Genomic DNA, 21,855 nt, shown 5'->3' on the forward strand with positions numbered 1-21,855 from the left:
CCAACAACCCTGTAGCATCCAACAGTCTTGTTCTGGCTCTTTGGTGCCATGGGCAACACCTTGACAAATGTCCATTCAGCTGGGCCAACCAGGACTGCTGGGAAAGAATGGAAAGTGTCTTGGGGAGCTCCTCCACCAGCTCCCTCAGTAGCCTTGCCTGCCTCCATCCAGCCCCACAGACCTGGCGGTGTCTCACTGGTGCTCCTTACTGACCATTTCCCCTTGGAGAAGACAAAGGCACTTCTGCTGTGCAGAAGCAGGAGCAATCCTACTTGGCTTTGCCCTCTCTCATTGTCTCCCTTCAGAAGCTCACAAAGCCCTTGGAGTCCTCCTGGGTTCCCTGCTTTGGCATCCACAGGTCAAGAAGTCTTCACTTGAGGAGCTCCAGCCCAAGCTCTCTGTGCAGCCAGCCTGCCCTACCCCAATGCCTTCTCTTTCTCCAGGAAGTGGTCAAGAAACCTGTGCACATGGCACTTTGGGACGTGCTTTAATGCCCATGGTGGGGCTGGGTCAATGGTTGCACTTGATGCTCTTAGAGGTCCTTTCCAATCCAAACAATTCTCTGATTCTGGGACTCGATGACCTGCTGCTGAGCCACCCAGAGGTCCTGCTTGAAGAATGTCTGCTCATGCCTGCTCATCCTGGACTCCTGTGCCCTTCAGGATGGCCTCCCAAGATCCTTTGTCAAGCAGGTTACTAAACAAGGCCAAGTGTGTCCTCTGCAACTCCAGGGTGGCAGAGCTGCTGACCTCACTGCTTACTCCTCTCAGAACAGAAGGCTCCACATTGAGGAACCGCTGTGCCCAAGACGGCCCCCAGGCTCCAGCTCACACCCAGCTCCTTCTTTCCTCACAAACAACAGGGCCAGAGGAGCCGTTGCAGGGCCACCAGGAAATGAGACCCTTGGCCACAAGGCATCCACAAACCACAGCACCCCAGTGCCACGCCATGACCTCACTGCTGACACCCCACCTCTGCTGGGCTGGGCTCACCTCTGCTGACAGCCCTGCCAGCATAAAGCCGGCCCAGCGCCTCTCTCCCTCACAGAAGCCTCCTGACGCCTTCTCCTGCGCTCTGCTCCCTCCACCAGGTCAGCCTCCAGACCCTCACCCACCTTCTCCTGCCCCAGTGGCCATCTCTCTCACACCCCCGAGCCCCTGTGCTTCCTCCACACCCTCTCTCTCTTCCAGGGCCCCTCCACCCCACACCCATGGCCTGCTACGACCGCTGCCGCCCCTGCGGACCCTCCCCGCTGGCCAACAGCTGCAATGAGCCCTGCGTCTTGCAGTGCCAGGACTCCCGCGTCTTCATCCAGCCTTCCCCCGTGCTGGTCACCCTGCCAGGACCCATCCTCACCTCCTTCCCTCAGAGCACCGCCGTCGGATCCTCCTCAGGGGCTGCCCTGGGCAGCGAGCTCAACGCCCAGGGAGTGCCCATCTCCTCCGGCGCCTTCGGCAACGGCTACGGCTACGGCTTGGCTGGCCTGGGCTATGGCTGCGGCGCCGCAAGAGGCTGCTTCCCCTGCTGAGGGCCCTGCACACCAACCCTGACACCACACACAGCCTGCAACAGCTCCTGCAACACAAGCCCCTGGCCTCATGCTCGCCCTGCTTGCCCCTCACGCTGCCTCCCTTCCTGTGCCTTGCTGCTCCTGCCTCTGCCCTCTGCTTTGCCCTCAATAAACTTCTCCTGCAGACCAGACCCACATGCCTCCTCTGAATTTCTTCTCAAGGCCAGCCTCACCTGGCCTTTGCAGTCGGTCAAAATGGTCCACAGCAGCTCCTCACAAATATGCCACCAGCAATACCTCACCGCAGCACCTTGGGAGGGTTTGGATTGTGGCACAGCCCCAGCTGTGCCTCACACAAAGGCTCCAACACCACAACGTTCCTCTGTGATGCCTCTGGCCAAGTCCCTCCACAGGCTGCCCAGCTGACCACCAGCCTTGCTGTCGAACCCTCACTTGGTGTAGTGCTTGGTCCTTCTTGGACCATCTGCCTGGCCGCTGTCCCCATTCCCCCCTGGTGGCTGTTCCCAGGCCATGCTCTTACCTTCCTATGGCATCCTCAACTCGCCCCCTGGGGAGCAGCCCTAGGACACTATTTCCTCTTCACTGCAGGCTCTGGGCTAGTGTCGTAGTTTTTGCTGGGTGCCCTCTGCTACAGGGGTGCTTCCTGTGTCCAGAAGCCCAGCCCATTGGGTGGACACAGGAAATTAGGTATTTCCTACCATGATTCCTGCACCACTATAAAATCCACGTCGAGGTCTGGCACTCCCTCTTTTCCTTCCTCTCCACCACCTGGTAACTGGGGGAGATGTCTCCCAGCCGTGGCCCTGGTTAGGACCAAAGCCATGGGGGGATGGGCAATCTCAGACCTGGCCAGCTGAGACTGGCCTAGCAGTGAGGGGCTGGGGGGGAAGGAGGAGACCTGTGGGTCTTTGGAGCACCCTCAGGTGGGGATGGGATCGTTCAGGGTCTGTTTTGGGGTCTCTCTTGTCACTGTGCTTCTAGCTTTCTGCACGCACTCACTGTTCTCTATTTACACTTTCCATCACTTTGGCAACCCGTTTGTCTGGCTCGTTATTTCTGTGCGTGGTGGGGAGGGGGTTTGCCCCAACCCATTACAACTAGCATTCTCCAGCCTCACAGGGGAAAACGTCTGAGCTGAAGAGGCCATGGGGGTGGGTTGGAAAAGGGCCTGAAGACCTCTCTTCAAACCAAAAGACCCAGCCAAAACACCACAGAGTAGCACTAGGAGACTTCCAGAATGTAACTCAAACCATTCTCATGGCCAAATTCAGGCTTGGACACACCAAGGCGCTTCTGCCCACACCTCAGCCACCCTCTCTCCCTGGCACCACACTCCTGAAGCATAGAATCCTAAGTTGGAAATGTCCCTCAGTAGAACTGAGTCCAACCTTTAACCAACACTCCCAATCCAACTCCAAACCAGTGCCCTAAGCACCACAGATAGAACAGAGTTTTGGTGACCCTCATGCCATTGTCCCCCCAAGGCCAGAGCCCTCTCTAGAACATTCCTAGCCTCAAGCACATCAGTCTTCCTGTGGATCTTGGTGTCATCTGCAAGCTTCTTGAGTGTGCCCTCCATCCCCTTGCCCACATCAGGGTTAGAAGATACTAAAGAGAACAGGCCCCAGCGGAGCCCTGCAGAACAGCACGGCTGAGCAGCCCCCAACTGGATTGGCCTCCATCCACCACCACTCCATGGGCACAGCAGTTTGGTCTCCAGGGCAGAGTCTGCAGCTCCCAGCTGTGAGCAGCCACTTTCTCCAGGAAGAGCCTGTGGGGCACACTGGCCAAGAGCTTCCTAAAGCCCTGCTGAAAACCACCCAAAGCTTCTCCCTCAATCACCACGTGGGGCACTTGTTATGGAAGGAGATCTGCTCAGGCAGGCAGCACCTGCCTTTCAAAGCCCTTGCTGACTGGGCCTGATGGCTCAGTTCTCCACCATGTGCTGTGGGATGGCACGCACGATCATGTGCTCCACCACCTTCCGTGCCAACCTCGCACGGGACAATGCCTGAGCTCCGGAGGCCTGGAGGGTGGCTGGGACAGGGCCACAGGACCTCTCTCAGGAAGAGGTAGCTGCCAATATCCCAAGACACACAGTCTGGCTGCTGGACTCTTCCAGAATTTGCCACAAGCCCACCACTTGCTCCAAGCCTTCAACACCACACCACTCTGCTGCTCATACTTCAAATGCACTCAGGCTGCTCCAGGGACACTTGGCTGAATCTCTTCCCACCAGCCAGGCTGAACAAGACCAACTCTCTCAGCCACCTCCTGATCATCATTCCACACTCCTCAGCATTTCAAGGCATTAAAATAGAATAGAATTAACCACCTTGGAAAAGACCATTGAGATCATTCTCTGCATCCACTCCAGCATGCTCATGTCCTTCCATGGCTGTGGCCCCACAGCTGAGCACTTCACAGCAGCTCAGCTCTCATGAGACTTGAGCAAAGATGGAGATTCGCCCTGCCCACTGATACAGCCCCTGCCCGATCAGCTCGTCTCGGGGCATGCAGTGGACACAGCACCAAAGGCTTTACCAACACTTCAAGGTGATCACCTCCCATGGCTTCCTCCTCTTCCACAAAGCTCCTCACTTCAACACCAAAGACATGCAGGCTGTTCAGACACCACTTACTCTTCCTAAGGCCACACCAATCACTCCCTCTCACCTTCCTGTCCCTTTCAGCTTGGCAGTGCTCGCCTGGACAAATCCTTCCACCCCCTGTCCTTCCAGCAAGGTCAGGCTCACCAGGCACTATTCTCCCACATCCTGCACCTTGATATTTTTCCACTTACTAAGAGCAGGAGCTCTGTGCCATTCTTCAGGAATTCCTGCAGGCACCAGGACCTTCAGGAGCTAAAGGAGACTGGCCCCCAAGGTCATTACCCAGCTCAAACAGCACTGGTGGCCATATACAATGCTGCAAAGCCAGCAGAGCAACCTAGGCCGCCAGGAAATGAGACCCCTGGCCACAAGGCACCCACAAACCACAGCACCCCAGTGCCACGCCATGACCTCACTGCTGACACCCCACCTCTGCTGGGCTGGGCTCACCTCTGCTGACAGCCCTGCCAGCATAAAGCCGGCCCAGCGCCTCTCTCCCTCACAGACGCCTCCTGACACCTTCTCCTGCGCTCTGCTCCCTCCACCAGGTCAGCCTCTAGACCTTCACCCTCCTTCTCCTGCCCCAGTGGCCATCTCTCTCACACCCCCGAGCCCCTGCGCTCCCTCCACACCCTCTCTCTCTTCCAGGGCCCCTCCACCCCACACCCATGGCCTGCTACGACCGCTGCCGCCCCTGCGGACCCACCCCGCTGGCCAACAGCTGCAACGAGCCCTGCGTCAGGCAGTGCCAGGACTCCCGCGTCTTCATCCAGCCTTCCCCCGTGCTGGTCACCCTGCCAGGACCCATCCTCACCTCCTTCCCCCAGAGCACCGCCGTCGGATCCTCCTCAGGGGCTGCCCTGGGCAGCGAGCTCAACGCCCAGGGAGTGCCCATCTCCTCCGGCGCCTACGGCAACGGCTACGGCTTGGCTGGCCTGGGCTATGGCTGCGGCGCAGCAAGAGGCTGCTTCCCCTGCTGAGGGCCCTGCACACCCCCCCTGACACCACACACAGCCTGCAACAGCTCCTGCAACACAAGCCCCTGGCCTCATGCTCGCCCTGCTTGCCCCTCACACCGCCTCCCTTCCTGTCCCTTGCTGCTCCTGCCTCTGCCCTCTGCTTTGCCCTCAATAAACTTCTCCTGCAGACCAGACCCATATGCCTCCTCTGCCTTTCTTCTCCCAGGCCTCTGCCAGCCTCACAGGGGTAAGCGTCTGTCGAGGGTTGGGGGGAAGGGCGCAAAGCCTTCTTCCCCCCTGTAAGTAGAGGGAAGGAAATGGAAAGGAAAAAAAACCACAGCCGTATTAGCAAAGGGATCGTGTGCTATATTTACAAAGCAGCTTAGGAAATGCAGGTTTATGCACAGAATTTAGAGTATTTACAATATATACAGAAATATACAACAAAGTAACACAGAAATGAGAGGTCCCTCCTCTGCTGAGGGGGGTTCCCCACCCTTGCTCCCCCTTCTGTCCCCCTTTCCCCAGAGAGGATTAGAAAGAGAGAAAAAGAGAGACTGGTAATTTAAGCAGAATTTGGTAGTAGAGGCCTCATGCTTTTATCAGCTTCAGGTCAAGTCTGGCCGAAAGCCCAAAAAGCTGCGAGCTGCAAAGGGGAAGAAAGACTGACCAGAAAGCTGCTGTACTCCCAGTTCAAAAGGTGCTTTCTCCCAATCTACCAATGAAATTAGTTTAGATCTGTCTTTTGTTTATAAACATTCAGCCACAATATCCCCTTTCTTAAAGGGACAGCCTCAAACGGTCACAACGTCTGAGCTGAAGAGGCCATGGGGGTGGGTTGGAAAAGGGCCTGAAGACCTCTCTTCGAAACAATAGACCCAGCCAGAACACCACAGAGTAGCACTAGGAGACTTCCAGAATGTAACTCAAACCATTCTCATGGCCAAATTCAGGCTTGGACATACCAAGGCGCTTCTGCCCACACCTCAGCCACCCTCTCTCCCTGGCACCACACTCCTGAAGCACAGTTGTAAATGTCCCTCAGTAGAACTGAGTCCAACCTTTAACCAACACTCCCAATCCAACTCCAAACCAGTGCCCTAAGCACCACAGATAGAACAGAGTTTTGGTGACCCTCATACCATTGTCCCCCCATTGGCCAGAGCCCTCTCTAGAACATTCCTAGCCTCAAGCACATCCCTCTGCCTGTGGATCTTGGTGTCATCTGCAAGCTTCTTGAGTGTGCCCTCCATCCCCTTGCCCACATCAGGGTTAGAAGATACTAAAGAGAACAGGCCCCAGCGGAGCCCTGCAGAACAGCATGGCTGAGCAGCCCCCAACTGGATTGGCCTCCATCCACCACCACTCCATGGGCACAGCCATGCTGCCATTTTGGTCTCCAGGGCAGAGTCTGCAGCTCCCAGCTGTGAGCAGCCACTTTCTCCAGGAAGAGCCTGTGGGGCACACTGGTCAAGAGCTTCCTAAAGCCCTGCTGAAAACCACCCAAAGCTTCTCCCTCATCCACCACATGGGGCACTTGTTATGGAAGGAGATCTGCTCAGGCAGGCAGCACCTGCCTTTCAAAGCCCTTGCTGACTGGGCCTGATGGCTCAGTTCTCCACCATATGCTGTGGGATGGCACGCACGATCATCTGCTCCATCACCTTCCCTGGCACCAAACTCACACCAACAACCCTGTAGCATCCAACAGTCTTGTTCTGGCTCTTTGGTGCCATGGGCAACACCTTGACAAATGTCCATTCAGCTGGGCCAACCAGGACTGCTGGGAAAGAATGGAAAGTGTCTTGGGGAGCTCCTCCACCAGCTCCCTCAGTAGCCTTGCCTGCCTCCATCCAGCCCCACAGACCTGGTTGTGTCTCACTAGTGTTCCTTACTGACCATTTCCCCTTGGAGAAGACAAAGGCACTTCTGCTGTGCAGAAGCAGGAGCAATCCTACTTGGCTTTGCCCTCTCTCATTGTCTCCCTTCAGAAGCTCACAAAGCCCTTGGAGTCCTCCTGGGTTCCCTGCTTTGGCATCCACAGGTCAAGAAGTCTTCTCTTGAGGAGCTCCAGCCCAAGCTCTCTGTGCAGCCAGCCTGCCCTACCCCAATGCCTTCTCTTTCTCCAGGAAGTGGTCAAGAAGCCTGTGCACATGGCACTTTGGGACGTGCTTTAATGCCCATGGTGGGGCTGGGTCAATGCTTGCACTTGATGCTCTTAGAGGTCCTTTCCAATCCAAACAATTCTCTGATTCTGGGACTCGATGACCTGCTGCTGAGCCACCCAGAGGTCCGGCTTGAAGAATGTCTGCTCATGCCTGCTCATCCTGGACTCCTGTGCCCTTCAGGATGGCCTCCCAAGATCCTTTGTCAAGCAGGTTACCAAACAAGGCCAAGTGTGTCCTCTGCAACTCCAGGGTGGCAGAGCTGCTGACCTCACTGCTTGCTCCTCTCAGAACAGAAGGCTCCACATTGAGGAACCGCTGTGCCCAAGACGGCCTCCAGGCTCCAGCTCACACCCAGCTCCTTCTTTGCTCACAAAAAACAGGGCCAGAGGAGCCGTTGCAGGGCCAGCAGGAAATGAGACCCCCGGCCACAAGGCACCCACAAACCACAGCACCCCAGTGCCACGACGTGACCTCACTGCTGACACCCCACCTCTGCTGGGCTGGGCTCACCTCTGCTGACAGCCCTGCCAGCATAAAGCCGGCCCAGCGCCTCTCTCCCTCACAGACGCCTCCTGACGCCTTCTCCTGCGCTCTGCTCCCTCCACCAGGTCAGCCTCCAGACCCTCACCCTCCTTCTCCTGCCCCAGTGGCCATCTCTCTCACACCCCCGAGCCCCTGTGCTTCCTCCACACCCTCTCTCTCTTCCAGGGCCCCTCCACCCCACACCCATGGCCTGCTACGACCGCTGCCGCCCCGGCGGACCCTCCCCGCTGGCCAACAGCTGCAATGAGCCCTGCGTCTTGCAGTGCCAGGACTCCCGCGTCTTCATCCAGCCTTCCCCCGTGCTGGTCACCCTGCCAGGACCCATCCTCACCTCCTTCCCTCAGAGCACCGCCGTCGGATCCTCCTCAGGGGCTGCCCTGGGCAGCGAGCTCAACGCCCAGGGAGTGCCCATCTCCTCCGGCGCCTTCGGCAACGGCTACGGCTACGGCTTGGCTGGCCTGGGCTATGGCTGCGGCGCCGCAAGAGGCTGCTTCCCCTGCTGAGGGCCCTGCACACCAACCCTGACACCACACACAGCCTGCAACAGCTCCTGCAACACAAGCCCCTGGCCTCATGCTCGCCCTGCTTGCCCCTCACGCTGCCTCCCTTCCTGTGCCTTGCTGCTCCTGCCTCTGCCCTCTGCTTTGCCCTCAATAAACTTCTCCTGCAGACCAGACCCATATGCCTCCTCTGCCTTTCTTCTCCCAGGCCTCTGCCAGCCTCACAGGGGTAAACGTCTGTTGAGGGTTGGGGGGAAGGGCGCAAAGCCTTCTTCCCCCCCTGTAAGTAGAGGGAAGGAAATGGAAAGGAATAAAACCACAGCCGTATTAGCAAAGGGATTGTGTGCTATATTTACAAAGCAGTTTAGGAAACGCAGGTTTATGCACAGAATTTAGAGTATTTACAATATATACAGAAATATACAACAAAGTAACACAGAAATGAGAGTTCCCTCCTCTGCTGAGGGGGGTTCCCCACCCTTGCTCCCCCTTCTCTCCCCCTTTCCCCAGAGAGGATTAGAAAGAGAGAAAAAGAGAGACTGGTAATTTAAGCAGAATTTGGTAGTAGAGGCCTCATGCTTTTATCAGCTTCAGGTCAAGTCTGGCCGAAAGCCCAAAAAGCTGCGAGCTGCAAAGGGGAAGAAAGAAAGACTGACCAGAAAGCTGCTGTACTCCCAGTTCAAAATGTGCTTTCTCCCAATCTACCAATGAAATTAGTTTAGATCTGTCTTTTGTTTATAAACATTCAGCCACAATATCCCCTTTCTTAAAGGGACAGCCTCAAACGGTCACAACGTCTGAGCTGAAGAGGCCATGGGGGTGGGTTGGAAAAGGGCCTGAAGACCTCTCTTCGAAACAATAGACCCAGCCAGAACACCACAGAGTAGCACAAGGAGACTTCCAGAATGTAACTCAAACCATTCTCATGGCCAAATTCAGGCTTGGACACACCAAGGCGCTTCTGCCCACGCCTCAGCCACCCTCTCTCCCTGGCACCACACTCCTGAAGCACAGTTGTAAATGTCCCTCAGTAGAACTGAGTCCAACCTTTAACCAACACTCCCAATCCAACTCCAAACCAGTGCCCTAAGCACCACAGATAGAACAGAGTTTTGGTGACCCTCATACCATTGTCCCCCCATTGGCCAGAGCCCTCTCTAGAACATTCCTAGCCTCAAGCACATCCCTCTGCCTGTGGATCTTGGTGTCATCTGCAAGCTTCTTGAGTGTGCCCTCCATCCCCTTGCCCACATCAGGGTTAGAAGATACTAAAGAGAACAGGCCCCAGCGGAGCCCTGCAGAACAGCATGGCTGAGCAGCCCCCAACGGGATTGGCCTCCATCCACCACCACTCCATGGGCACAGCCATGCTGCCAGTTTGGTCTCCAGGGCAGAGTCTGCAGCTCCCAGCTGTGAGCAGCCACTTTCTCCAGGAAGAGCCTGTGGGGCACACTGGCCAAGAGCTTCCTAAAGCCCTGCTGAAAACCACCCAAAGCTTCTCCCTCACCCACCACGTGGGGCACTTGTTATGGAAGGAGATCTGCTCAGGCAGGCAGCACCTGCCTTTCAAAACCCTTGCTGACTGGGCCTGATGGCTCAGTTCTCCACCATGTGCTGTGGGATGGCACGCACGATCATCTGCTCCATCATCTTCCCTGGCACCAAACTCACACCTGTGGCAATGCCAGCGACGAGCATTGTGAGCAATCTGGCAGTGCAGGCCTAGAGCCTGACATGATGGTAGGCCTTGCTCAGCATAAATGCAGAGCCAGCTAGCAGTGGAGCAAAACAGTGCTGTGCCTGCAGCATGTAACTAAAACAAGACACTGGTAGCTATACACATGGACAGTTATCTTGGGACAACAGGACATGCACCTGCATCAACAACCTCGTTGTGTCATTAGTGGTTGGACCAATAATCTGTAATAGTGCAATGTGTGGTCACTCAGAGGGAACCAATGGAGCTATGCCAACAGGGCACTCCAAGTTTATAGAAGTTGCAGCAGTTGCCTTGCTACGCACTTCTGCCTTTCCTGTCTCCTGTTTCTTCTACACTTTGCAGTGCTATACTTGCTCTACAGGCCTGCTCCATAGGCCTGCACCTCAGGCCTGCACCATCGGCCTGCACCACTGGAACAATAAAGGAACAATACTCGATCACATTGGTCAGTCGTATTGATTCCTATCTCCGTCGCCCCATTAGACACCAACAACCCTGTAGCATCCAACAGTCTTGTTCTGGCTCTTTGGTGCCATGGGCAACACCTGGACAAATGTCCATTCAGCTGGGCCAACCAGGACTGCTGGGAAAGAATGGAAAGTGTCTTGGGGAGCTCCTCCACCAGCTCCCTCAGTAGCCTTGCCTGCCTCCATCCAGCCCCACAGACCTGGCTGTGTCTCACTGGTGCTCCTTACTGACCATTTCCCCTTGGAGAAGACAAAGGCACTTCTGCTGTGCAGAAGCAGGAGCAATCCTACTTGGCTTTGCCCTCTCTCATTGTCTCCCTTCAGAAGCTCACAAAGCCCTTGGAGTCCTCCTGGGTTCCCTGCTTTGGCATCCACAGGTCAAGAAGTCTTCTCTTGAGGAGCTCCAGCCCAAGCTCTCTGTGCAGCCAGCCTGCCCTACCCCAATGCCTTCTCTTTCTCCAGGAAGTGGTCAAGAAGCCTGTGCACATGGCACTTTGGGACGTGCTTTAATGCCCATGGTGGGGCTGGGTCAATGCTTGCACTTGATGCTCTTAGAGGTCCTTTCCAATCCAAACAATTCTCTGATTCTGGGACTCGATGACCTGCTGCTGAGCCACCCAGAGGTCCGGCTTGAAGAATGTCTGCTCATGCCTGCTCATCCTGGACTCCTGTGCCCTTCAGGATGGCCTCCCAAGATCCTTTGTCAAGCAGGTTACCAAACAAGGCCAAGTGTGTCCTCTGCAACTCCAGGGTGGCAGAGCTGCTGACCTCACTGCTTAATCCTCTCAGAACAGAAGGCTCCACATTGAGGAACCGCTGTGCCCCAGACGGCCTCCAGGCTCCAGCTCACACCCAGCTCCTTCTTTGCCCACAAACAACAGGGCCAGAGGAGACGTTGCAGGGCCACCAGGAAATGAGACCCTTGGCCACAAGGCACCCACAAACCACAGCACCCCAGTGCCACGCCATGACCTCACTGCTGACACCCCACCTCTGCTGGACTGGGCTCACCTCTGCTGACAGCCCTGCCAGCATAAAGCCGGCCCAGCGCCTCTCTCCCTCACAGACGCCTCCTGACGCCTTCTCCTGCGCTCTGCTCCCTCCACCAGGTCAGCCTCCAGACCCTCACCCTCCTTCTCATGCCCCAGTGGCCATCTCTCTCACACCCCCGAGCCCCTGCGCTCCCTCCACACCCTCTCTCTCTTCCAGGGCCCCTCTACCCCACACTCATGGCCTGCTACGACCGCTGCCGCCCCGGCGGACCCACCCCGCTGGCCAACAGCTGCAACGAGCCCTGCGTCAGGCAGTGCCAGGACTCCCGCGTCTTCATCCAGCCTTCCCCCGTGCTGGTCACCCTGCCAGGACCCATCCTCACCTCCTTCCCCCAGAGCACCGCCGTCGGATCCTCCTCAGGGGCTGCCCTGGGCACCGAGCTCAACGCCCAGGGAATGCCCATCTCCTCCGGCGCCTTCGGCAACGGCTACGGCTACGGCTTGGCTGGCCTGGGCTATGGCTGCGGCGCAGCAAGAGGCTGCTTCCCCTGCTGAGGGCCCTGCACACCAACCCTGATACCACACACAGCCTGCAACAGCTCCTGCAACACAAGCCCCTGGCCTCATGCTCGCCCTGCTTGCCCCTCACACTGCCTCCCTTCCTGTCCCTTGCTGCTCCTGCCTCTGCCCTCTGCTTTGCCCTCAATAAACTTCTCCTGCAGACCAGACCCACATGCCTCCTCTGCCTTTCTTCTCCCAGGCCTCTGCCAGCCTCACAGGGGACAATGTCTGAGCTCAAGAGGCTATGAGAGTGTGTGCAAAAAGGGCCACGATGTCTCTCTTTGGTGTTCTGCCCTGAACAACAGCTCCACAGGACAACTCAGCAGGGCTGACATGAGGACACTAAAGCTCTTCCATTGCCCCTAGAGATGCCTGGCCTCAGACCATCAATGCAGCCTGTGCTGACCCCTCTGTAGAACCCTCCTACTCTCATGCTAGTCAACGTTCCTACTCATGTTGGTGCTGTCTGTAGACACACAGAGGGTGTCCTCAATGCCTGCACTCTGAAAAGCATGGAGATACCAATGAGCTCTGCCTCCATGTGTGAGCTCTGCAGAACACCACTTGTCAGCAGCCACCACCTGGAATCACCTCCATCCACCACCACACTTTGGGCCCAGCTATGCTGCCAGTTTGTTACCCAGTGCAGAGGAGACACGTCCAAGGCAGCAACAGCCTGGTTCTCTGTAAGGGTGCTGTGGGTAATGGTGTCAGAGACTTTGCTGAAATTCAGATGAAAACCATCCCCAGCTGCTCCCTTTTTCACTCTGTGGATCACTTTCTCACACATAGCATCCTGTCACCCATGCAGAACTTGACTTTCAAGATGCCTTGCTGAACAGGGCCTGATCTCCTCCTTGTTATCTACACTGCCTTCCATAAAGTTCTCCTGCACAACAGCCTTAGGTGTCTGCTCTGCCTTTCTTTTACCAAGCCTCTGCTACCCTCAGTCAGCACAAAGCCAGCCCCTATTACAAGAGGGATATGAGCATGCTGGAAGGTGTCCAGAGAAGGGCCACGAGGAGGAGCAGAGGGCTGGAGCACCTCTCCTATGAGGACAGACTGAAGGAGTTGGGGCTGTTCAGTCTGGAGAAGAGAAGGCTCCCAGGTGACCTCATTGTGGCCTTCCAGTATCTGAAGGGGGCTACAGGAAGGCTGGGGAGGGACTGCTCAGGATCTCAGGGAGTGATAGGACTAGGGGGAATGGAATGAAGCTGGAGGTGGGGAGATTCAGGCTGGATGTAAGGAGGAAGTTCTTCCCCATGAGAGTGGTGAAGCCCTGCAATGGGTTGTCCAGGGAGGTGGTTGAGGCCCCATCCCTGGAGGTGTTTAAGCCCAGGCTGGATGAGGCTGTGGCCAGACTAATCTAGTGTGGGGTGTCCCTGCCCATGGCATGGGGTTGGAACTAGATGATCCTTGTGGTCCCTTCCACATTCCATTCTGGCTGTCTTCTGATGCAGATGATTCAGAAGTCCAAAAACCAGGAAACAGGAAACAGTTTGTCTCTCCACAGACAAAGCAAAGAAAAGGAGCAGGGACTCTCAGGTGACGCAGGGCTCTCAGGGTTCTCAGGCCTCGTGCACCGTAGACTCCTCATGGGTTCTTCCTTTGGGCACGATGTATCTGTACGACACTCTGAAATTAAACTCTCTCAGCTAAAGTTAAATTTCTTTGTGGAACACACTGAATTTCACCATTCACACACGTGATTGGAGTCCTACACTGAGGGGATATAGGCTCTTTAGGAGAGACAGGAGAGGGAGAAGAGGAGAAGGGTGGCTCTGTATATTAGGGAGTTGCTCGATGCCACAGAGGTTGAGGTGGAGAATGAAGGGATTGAGAGCCTGTGGGGTAAAATCAGAGGGAGGCCTAACAAATCTGACATCCTGGTTGGAGTCTGTTATGGACCACCCAACCAGGAGGAGGCAGCAGATGAAACATTCTATAAACAATTGGAGGCTGTTTCAAGATCATCAGATCTTGTCCTTGTGGGTGACTTCAACCTGCCAGATATCTCCTGGGAACTTAATTCAGCAGAGAGGAGGCAGTCCAGAAGATTCCTTTAGTGCATGGAGGACTGCTTCCTGATGCAGCTGCTAAGTGAGCCTACCAGGGGTCAGGCTCTGCTTGACCTGCTGATCTCCAATAGAGAAGGGCTGCTGGGAGATGTGATCGTGGGAGGCTGCCTAGGGTGCAGTGACCACGAGATAGTGAAGGTTTCAATATGCAGCGAGATAGGGAGGAGCACCAACAGAACCTTGCTCCCCTGTGGGAGCAAGGGGGAGGTGGAGCGCGAAGCCTGGGTCGACAGAGCTCTGGTGGGAGCTGCGGGCAGGAGATGCCTGCTGCAGGCTCTGGGGACTTGGGGAGCGAGAGGCAGGCAGTGGCGCTGCCCTGGGCTGGGTCTGCAGTGAGCCGTGACCCTGCCCCTCTGCGGGTCTGTGAGCCTGGAGTTGCAGCAGCTGCTGCCCTGCAGGGCTGTTGTGCAACCCTCTGCCAGCCGAAGCCTGGCCATCCCCTGAGGAGCCGGCTCTGGCTCTCACCAGCCCCTTCCCTGCAGGCACGGCTGCCGGACGGTGATTGCCAGCCGGAACCTGCAGCGAGTGTCAGAGGTGAGTGTGGGCTCTGGAAGGACAGGCAGACAGAAAGGGGAGCTGAAAACACCTCGGAATGCTCTGCCCTGGGGGTGGAGCTGGCAGTGGTGCAAGAGGAGACACGGCTCGTAAGGTCTTCTGGCTCTCAGCACCAGCAGGCAGCAGCCTGGGTGTGAGGTCAGGGTGGGCTGCACCTCACGGTGGAGCTCAGTTCAGTGTGGAACTTGCTGCTTTCCCCCATCAGCTTCAGAGACCATGGAAATGGGACAGAAAGGAGCAGACTGGTGAAGGTTTGTGTGCAGGGGAGTGGCAGAGCCCAAGGTCAGATTGAAATCATCTCAGCTTGAAGTGGGACAAAGCCTCTTGTCCAAGGGTTCTGTGGGCTGAGGTGGGAACAGCCCCAAACCTTGGAGATGGAGGGTAGGAGGTAGGTCTGAAAGCAGTGACTGGTGAAGCTGTGTTAGACAAGCTACCCTAGGACTGGGTAGAACAACCTCCCACCCCTCTGAGTCTCACCCCAGGCTGGAGTCTGGCTGCTGCAGTTTCCATTCCTCGCCCGTGGCTTGTGCTGAAAGCTGCATGAGCTTTGTGTAGCTGTGTGTGGACCTCACTGAAATCCAATAACCATCAAAACCAGTGTGAGAGTGAGCTGGCATGGCCCAGCTACCTCCCAGAGGTGCTTAGTGCTGTCTTTGCATGTTTGGTTTTTTTTTTTTTAACACAGCACTTACAGGATGGCCAAGGGCTCAGGCCCAGCCAGCATGGATTTAGGAAGGGCAGGTCCTGCCTGACCAACCTGATCTCCTTCTATGATCAGGTGACTGCCTGGTGGATGTGGGGAGGCCTGTGGATGTAGTCTACCTGGACCTCAGCAAGGCCTTTGACACTGTCCCCCATAGCAAACTGCTGGCCAAGCTGTCAGCCCCTGGCTTGGACGGGAGCACACTGCAATGGGTTAGGAACTGGCTGGAGGCTGAGCCCAGAGAGTGGTGGTGAATGGTGCCACAGCCAGCTGGCAGCCAGGCACTAGTGGTGTGCCCCAAGGATCAGTGCTGGGCCCTGTGCTCTTTAACATCTTTATTGATGATCTGGATGAGGGCATTGAGTCCATCAGCAGTAAATTTGCTGACGACACCAAGCTGGGGGCAAGAGTTGATCTGCTGGAGGGTAGAGAGGCTCTGCAGAGGGACCTGGACAGGCTGGGCAGATGGGCAGAATCCAACGGCATGAGATTTAACACATCCAAGTGCCAGATGCTGCACATTGGCCACAACAACCCCATGCAGTGCTACAGGCTGGGGTCAGAGTGGCTGAGAGCAGCCAGGCAGAGAGGGACCTGGGGGTACTGGTCGATGGTAGGCTGAACATGAGCCTGCAGTGTGCCCAGGCAGCCAAGAGGGCCAATGGCATCCTGGCCTGCATCAGGAACAGTGTGGCCAGCAGGAGCAGGGAGGTCATTCTGCCCCTGTACACTGCACTGGTTAGGCCACACCTCGAGTCCTGTGTCCAGTTCTGGGCCCCTCAGTTTAGGAAGGAGGTTGACTTGCTGGAACGAGTCCAGAGAAGAGCAACAAAGTTGGTGAGGGCTTCGGAACACAAGCCCTATGAGGAAAGACTGAGGGAGCTGGGGTTGCTCAGCCTGGAGAAGAGGAGACTCAGGGGTGACCTTATCACTCTCTACAACTACCTGAAGGGAGGTTGTAGCCAGGCGAATGTTGGTCTCTTCTCCCAGGCACCCAGTACCAGAACAAGAGGACACGGTCTCAGGCTGTGCCAGGGGAGGTTCAGGTTGGATGTTAGGAAGAAGTTCTATACAGAAAGAGTGATTGCCCATTGGAATGGGCTGCCTGGGGAGGTGGTGGAGTCACCGTCATTGAAGGTGTTCAGGAGGAGACTTGATGGGGTGCTTGGTGCCATGGGTTAGCTGTTTGGGTGGGTTGGATTGGTTGATGGGTTGGACACGATGATCTTGAAGGTCTCTTCCAACCTGGTTTGGTTTATTCTAATAAAGTTTATTCTAACCTTCACCTTGGACTGCAGGAGGGCAAACTTCAGCCTGTTTAGGAAACTTTTTTGCAAAGTTCCCTGGGTAGCAGCCCTCATGAACCAAGGGGTCCAGGCTGGTTGGCACTGCTTCAAACAGGAGCTCTTGAAGGCACAGCAACTGGCAGTTCCCATGAGTCGAAAGATGAGCCAGCGGGGAAGGCTCTGGGCCTGGATGAGCAAGCATCTCCTGGAGGAGTTAAGGGATAAAAAGAGGCTGTATCACCTTTGGGAGGAGGGGAAGGCTTCTCCTGATATATTTAATGATGTTGTTAGATTATGCAGGAGAAAAATTAGAGAGACAAAGACCCAGCTGACCTCAGTGCCAGGGAAAGTGATGGAGCAGATTATCCTGGGGGCAATAACTGCGCACCTGAAGGATGGCCAAGGGCTCAGGTCCAGCCAGCATGGATTTAGGAAGGGCAGATCCTGCCTCTCCAACCTGATCTCTTTCTATGATCAGGTGACCCGTCTGGTGGATGTGGGGAGGCCTGTGGATGTGGTCTACCTGGACTTCAGCAAGGCCTTTGACACTGTCCCCCACAGCAAACTGCTGGCTAAGCTGTCAGCCCATGGATTGGACCATTACACTCTGTGCTGGGTTAGGAACTGGCTGGAGGGCCAGGCCCAGAGAATGGTAGTGAACGGTGCCACATCCAGGTGGTGGCCAGTCACCAGTGGTGTCCCCCAGGGATCAGTGCTGGGCCCTGTCCTCTTCAACATATTCATCGATGATCTGGATGAAGGGGTAGAGTCAGTCATCAGCAAGTTTGCAGATGACACAAAGTTAAGGGCAGATGTTGGTCAGTTAGAGGGTAGAAAGGCTCTGCAGAGGGACCTCGACCGACTGGACAGATGGGCAGAGTCCAATGGGATGGCATTCAACAAGTCCAAGTGCTGAGTGCTGCACTTTGGCTATGGCAATCCCATGCAGAGCTACAGGCTGGGGTCAGAGTGGCTGGAGAGCTCCCAAACAGAGAAGGACCTGGGTGTGCTGATCGACAGCCACCTGAATATGAGCCAAGAGTGTGCCCAGGTGGTCAGGAGGGCCAATAGCATCCTGGCCTGCATTAGGAATAGTGTGGCCAGCAGGAGCAGGGAGGTCATTGTGCCCCTGTACTCTGCTTTGGTTATGCCACACCTTGAGTACTGTGTCCAGTTCTGGGCCCCTCAGTTTAAGAAGGACATCGAAACACTTGAGCGTGTCCAGAGAAGGGCAACAAGGCTGGGGAGAGGCCTTGAACACAAGCCCTGTGAGGAGAGGCTGAGGGAGCTGGGATTGTTTAGCCTGGAGAAGAGGAGGCTCAGGGGTGACCTCATTGCCCTCTACAACTACCTGAAAGGTGGTTGTAGCCAGGAAGGGGTTGGTCTCTTCTCCCAGGCAACCAGCCCCAGAACAAGAGGACACAGTCTGAAGCTGTGCCAGGGGAGGTTTAGGCTGGAGGTGAGGAGGAAGTTCTTCACTGAGCGAGTCATTAGTCATTGGAATGGGTTGCCCAGGGAGGTGGTTGAGTCATCGACCCTGGAGGCATTCAAGGGGAGATTGGACGTGGCACTTGGTGCCATGGTCTAGTCATGGGGTCTGTGTTGATAGGTTGGACTCGATGATCCTCGAGGTCCTTTCCAACCTAAGTAATACTGTGATACTGTGATACTGTGACCTTCTGCCCTCTAACTGACCAACATCTTCTCCTAACTTGGTGTCAGCTACAAATTTGCTGATGACTGACTCAATCCCCTCATCCAGATCATCAATGAAGATTTTAAAGAAGATGGGGCCCAGCACGGATCCTTGGGGCACACCACTGGTGCCTGACTGCCAGCTGGCTGTGGCACCATTCACCACCACTCTCTGGGCTCGGCCTCCAGCCTGTCCTTAACGCAGCTCTCAGTGTTGCTGTCCAAGCCAGGGGCTGACAGCTTGGCCTGGAATTTGCTATGGGGGACAGTGTCAAAGGCCTTGCTGAAGTCCAGACAGGACCTGCCCCTCCTAAATCCATGCTGACTGGACCTGAGCCCTTGGCCATCCTTCAGGTGCACAGTTATTGCTGCCAGGATAATCTGCTCCATCATTTTCCCTGGCACTGAGGTCAGGCTGCCAGGCCTGGAGTTTCCAGGTTCCTCCATCCGACCCTTCTTGTGGATGGGGACCACATTGGCCAGTTTCAGTCATCTGGGACCTCACCTGTGAGCCAGGACTGGAGGAAAATGATGGAGAGTGGCTTGGCAGCTCATCTGCCAGCTCTCTCAGCACCCTAGGATGGATTCCATCCAGTCCCATGGACTTGTGAGTGTCCAAGTGGCTCAGCAGTTCCCGTACTAATTCCTCATGGATTTCCGGGGCATCACACTGCTCCCTGACCCCGTCACCCAGCTCAGGAGGCCACTCGTCCTGAACTCCTCCTGCCTTGCTGTTAAACATTGAGGCAAAGAAGGTGTTCAGGACCTCAGCCTTGTCCTCATCTTCAGTCACAGCGTTCCCCTCCAGGTCCAATAAGGAGTGCAGGTTCTTCAGCTTCAGTTCCAGCTGGGCCTTTGCCTCCCTAATTTTAATCCTACATAATCTAACAGCTTCCTTGAACATACCTCGAGAAGCCTTCCCCTCCTTCCAAAGGCTTCCAAAGCCTCTTCTTCCCCCTTAAATCCTCCAGGAGCTGCTTGCTCATCCAGGCCGGTCGCCTTCCCCGCCGGCTTGCCATTCAGCACGTGGGAACTGCCAGTTCCTGTGCCTTCAAGAGCTCCTGTTTGAAGTAGGTCCAACCATCCTGAACCCCTTGGTTCATGAGGGCTGGTACCCAGGGGACTTTACAAACAAGTTTCTTAAACAGGCTGAAGTTTGCCCTCCTGCAGTCCAAGGTGAAGGTTCTGTTGGTGCTCCTCCCTATCTCCCTGCATATTGAAACCTTCACTATCTCGTGGTCACTGCACCCCAGGCAGCCTCCCACGATCACATCTCCCACCAGCCCTTCCCTATTGCAGAACAGCAGGTCAAGCAGAGCCTGGCCCCTGGTAGGCTCGCTTAACAGCTGTGTCAGGAAGCAGTCCTCCATTCGCTCCAGGAATCTTCTGGACTGCCTCCTCCCTGCTGAATGAAGTTCCCAGCAGATATCTGGGAGGTCTCTGCAGAGGGACCTCAACCAACTGGACAGGTGGGCAGAGTCCAACAGGATAGCATTGAACAAATCCAAGAGCCAGGTGCTGCACGTTGGCCACAACAACCCCATGCAGAGCTACAGGCTGGGGTCAGAGTGGCTGGAGAGCATCCAGGCAGAAAGGGACCTGGGGGTGCTGATTGACAGCTGCCTAAACATGAGCCAGCAGTGTGCCCAGGTGGCCAAGAAGGCCAATGGCATCCTGGCCTGCATCAGGAACAGTGTGGCCAGCAGGAGCAGGAAATTCATTGTGCTCTGTGCTCAGCACTGCTTAGGCCACACCTTGAGTCCTGTGTCCAGTTCTGGGCCCCTCCGTTTAAAAAGCACATTGAGACACTTGGAGGTGTCCAGAGAAGGGCAATGAGGCTGGTGAGAGGCCTTGAGCATAGCCCTGTGAGGAGAGGTGAGGGAGCTGGGGTTGCTTAGCCTGGAGAAGAGGAGGCTCAGGGGAGACCTCATTGCCCTCTACAACTCCCTGAAGGGAGGTTGTAGCCAGGTGGGGGTTGGTCTCTTCTCCCAGGCAACCAGCCCCAGAACAAGAGGACACAGTCTGAAGCAGTGCCAGGGGAAGTTTAGGCTGGAGGTGAGGAGAAAGTTCTTTACCAAGAGAGTCATTCACCATTGGAATGTGCTGCCCAGGGAGGTGGTGGAGTCACCATCCCTGGAGGGGTTCAAGAGGGGATTGGAGGTGGCACTCGGTGCCATGGTCTAGTCATGAGGTCTGGGGTGATAGGTTGTACTTGATGATCTTTGAGGCCTCTTCCAACCTTGGTGATACTGTGATACTGTGTTCAGGCTGGAGAAGAGGAGGCTGAGGGAGACCTCCTTGCTCTCTGCAGCTCCCTGCAGGGAGGTTGCAGTGAGGAGGGGGCACAGCATCTGTTCCTTGGTGGCAAGGGGCAGGAGCAGAGGCAATGGTTCCAAGCTGCCCCAGGGGAGGCTCAGGCTGGATCTCAGGAAATCTTTCTGCCCTGGAAGGGATCTCAGAGCTTAGCAGAGGCTGCCCAGGGCAGTGCTGCAGTGCCCATCCCTGGGGCTGTTCCAGCAGCCTGTGGAGCTGGTGCCTTGGAGGTCTCTTCCAACCAGATGTGTTCTGTGATTCTGTGCTGTTCTTGAAGGCCTTTTCCAACTCAGAGGAGCCTGTGGTCCTATGATTCAGCAATGCACCTCCCATGCAGCACCCCTGCCACAAAGAAAAGCTCTAGCAGGATAGCTGCTGTTCCATATCTGCAGACAGAAAGGGCAGCAGGGCTGTTGCCAGAGTTTGCTGTGCCCTGGGCCAACCAGCAGTGACAGCCCTCCCTAGTGAGGTCATCAACAGCAGGGACTGCTTGTGTGGCAGCCACAGGTGAGCAGAGAGCACAGGGGAGGCATGGGGGCATGCACCCCCACAAGGCTGTTTCTTGGGAGGTCTTTTCCTATGCTCAGCCCTGCAAGTTCCATGAACTCCAGGTGAGAGCTCCACAGCTTCAACAGCATTTGGACTTTTAAAAAGCAAGGAGGGGAAGAAAGTGCCCAGTGGGGCTCCTCCACTGCAGCACAGACCCACAGCTGGAAAATGGCTTAGCCTTTACTTAGCCTGTCCTGGTGTGAGCTAGGCCAGAGCTAACTCTGGTCAGGGGTTTGCCTTCTCATCTCAGTCCCTGCTCAGAGAGCCACTTTCCAGGAGGATTTTCTGGAGAACCTGCCCTAGAGACAACGTGAAGCTCACCAGGGTCTAATATCTCAGATCTTCCTACTGAAGCCTCAAACACAGGAGGGCTCTGAGATTTCTCACACTCCTCAAGAATAGCTCCAAGGCACCATGGCCATCCCAAGCTAAGGCACAGTGGCCTCCCAAGGTCAGCAGTCAGCTCCCTCAGCATTTCTGCCCACACCCTGTCCCACACCACTCCTTCCCACCTCCCGTCATCTTCTCCAGCATCCAGCGCAGCTTGTCTGACGAACAGCCTGGAAATGCTCACCTGGGCTCATAGCCATTGCCCAACCCTTGGGAGGAAGCCCCAGCACAGG

The 21,855-nt window shown here is 55.9% G+C and overlaps 3 protein-coding genes across 3 annotated transcripts; all 3 read left to right on the plus strand.

Moving 5' to 3' along the window:
* The first annotated feature begins 1,064 nt into the window (after positions 1-1,064).
* Positions 1,065-1,636, plus strand: LOC137456318 (feather beta keratin-like). Its single transcript, XM_068167646.1, has 2 exons — positions 1,065-1,090; positions 1,191-1,636. Exon 2 carries the CDS (start codon positions 1,211-1,213, stop codon positions 1,526-1,528), a length of 318 nt encoding a protein of 105 aa, XP_068023747.1. The 5' UTR covers positions 1,065-1,090; positions 1,191-1,210; the 3' UTR covers positions 1,529-1,636.
* A 3,175-nt stretch (positions 1,637-4,811) lies between these two features.
* On the plus strand, positions 4,812-5,229 carry LOC137456315 (feather beta keratin-like). The gene has a single exon (XM_068167638.1). It carries the CDS (start codon positions 4,812-4,814, stop codon positions 5,121-5,123), a length of 312 nt encoding a protein of 103 aa, XP_068023739.1. The 3' UTR covers positions 5,124-5,229.
* A 72-nt stretch (positions 5,230-5,301) lies between these two features.
* LOC137456336 (feather beta keratin-like) lies at positions 5,302-8,502 on the plus strand. The gene is made up of 2 exons (XM_068167670.1): positions 5,302-5,349; positions 7,879-8,502. The coding sequence occupies exons 1-2, from the start codon at positions 5,302-5,304 to the stop codon at positions 8,314-8,316; spliced, it is 486 nt and encodes a 161-aa protein (XP_068023771.1). The 3' UTR covers positions 8,317-8,502.
* Positions 8,503-21,855: the final 13,353 nt, after the last annotated feature.

The sequence above is a fragment of the Melanerpes formicivorus genome, unplaced genomic scaffold, assembly GCF_026170545.1.
Source record: "Melanerpes formicivorus ecotype bairdi unplaced genomic scaffold, bMelFor1.0.p_v2 SCAF_121, whole genome shotgun sequence".
Classification (NCBI taxonomy): domain Eukaryota; kingdom Metazoa; phylum Chordata; class Aves; order Piciformes; family Picidae; genus Melanerpes; species Melanerpes formicivorus.

Bases quoted from the DNA above. Each gene is read 5' to 3' on its own strand.
- LOC137456318 (XM_068167646.1), top strand. From the start codon at position 1,211: ATGGCCTGCTACGACCGCTGCCGCCCCTGCGGACCCTCCCCGCTGGCC.
- LOC137456315 (XM_068167638.1), top strand. From the start codon at position 4,812: ATGGCCTGCTACGACCGCTGCCGCCCCTGCGGACCCACCCCGCTGGCC.
- LOC137456336 (XM_068167670.1), top strand. From the start codon at position 5,302: ATGCCTCCTCTGCCTTTCTTCTCCCAGGCCTCTGCCAGCCTCACAGGG. The intron at 5,350-7,878 runs GTAAGCGTCTGT...TCCCTCCACCAG, and splicing joins CCTCTGCCAGCCTCACAGGG to GTCAGCCTCCAGACCCTCAC.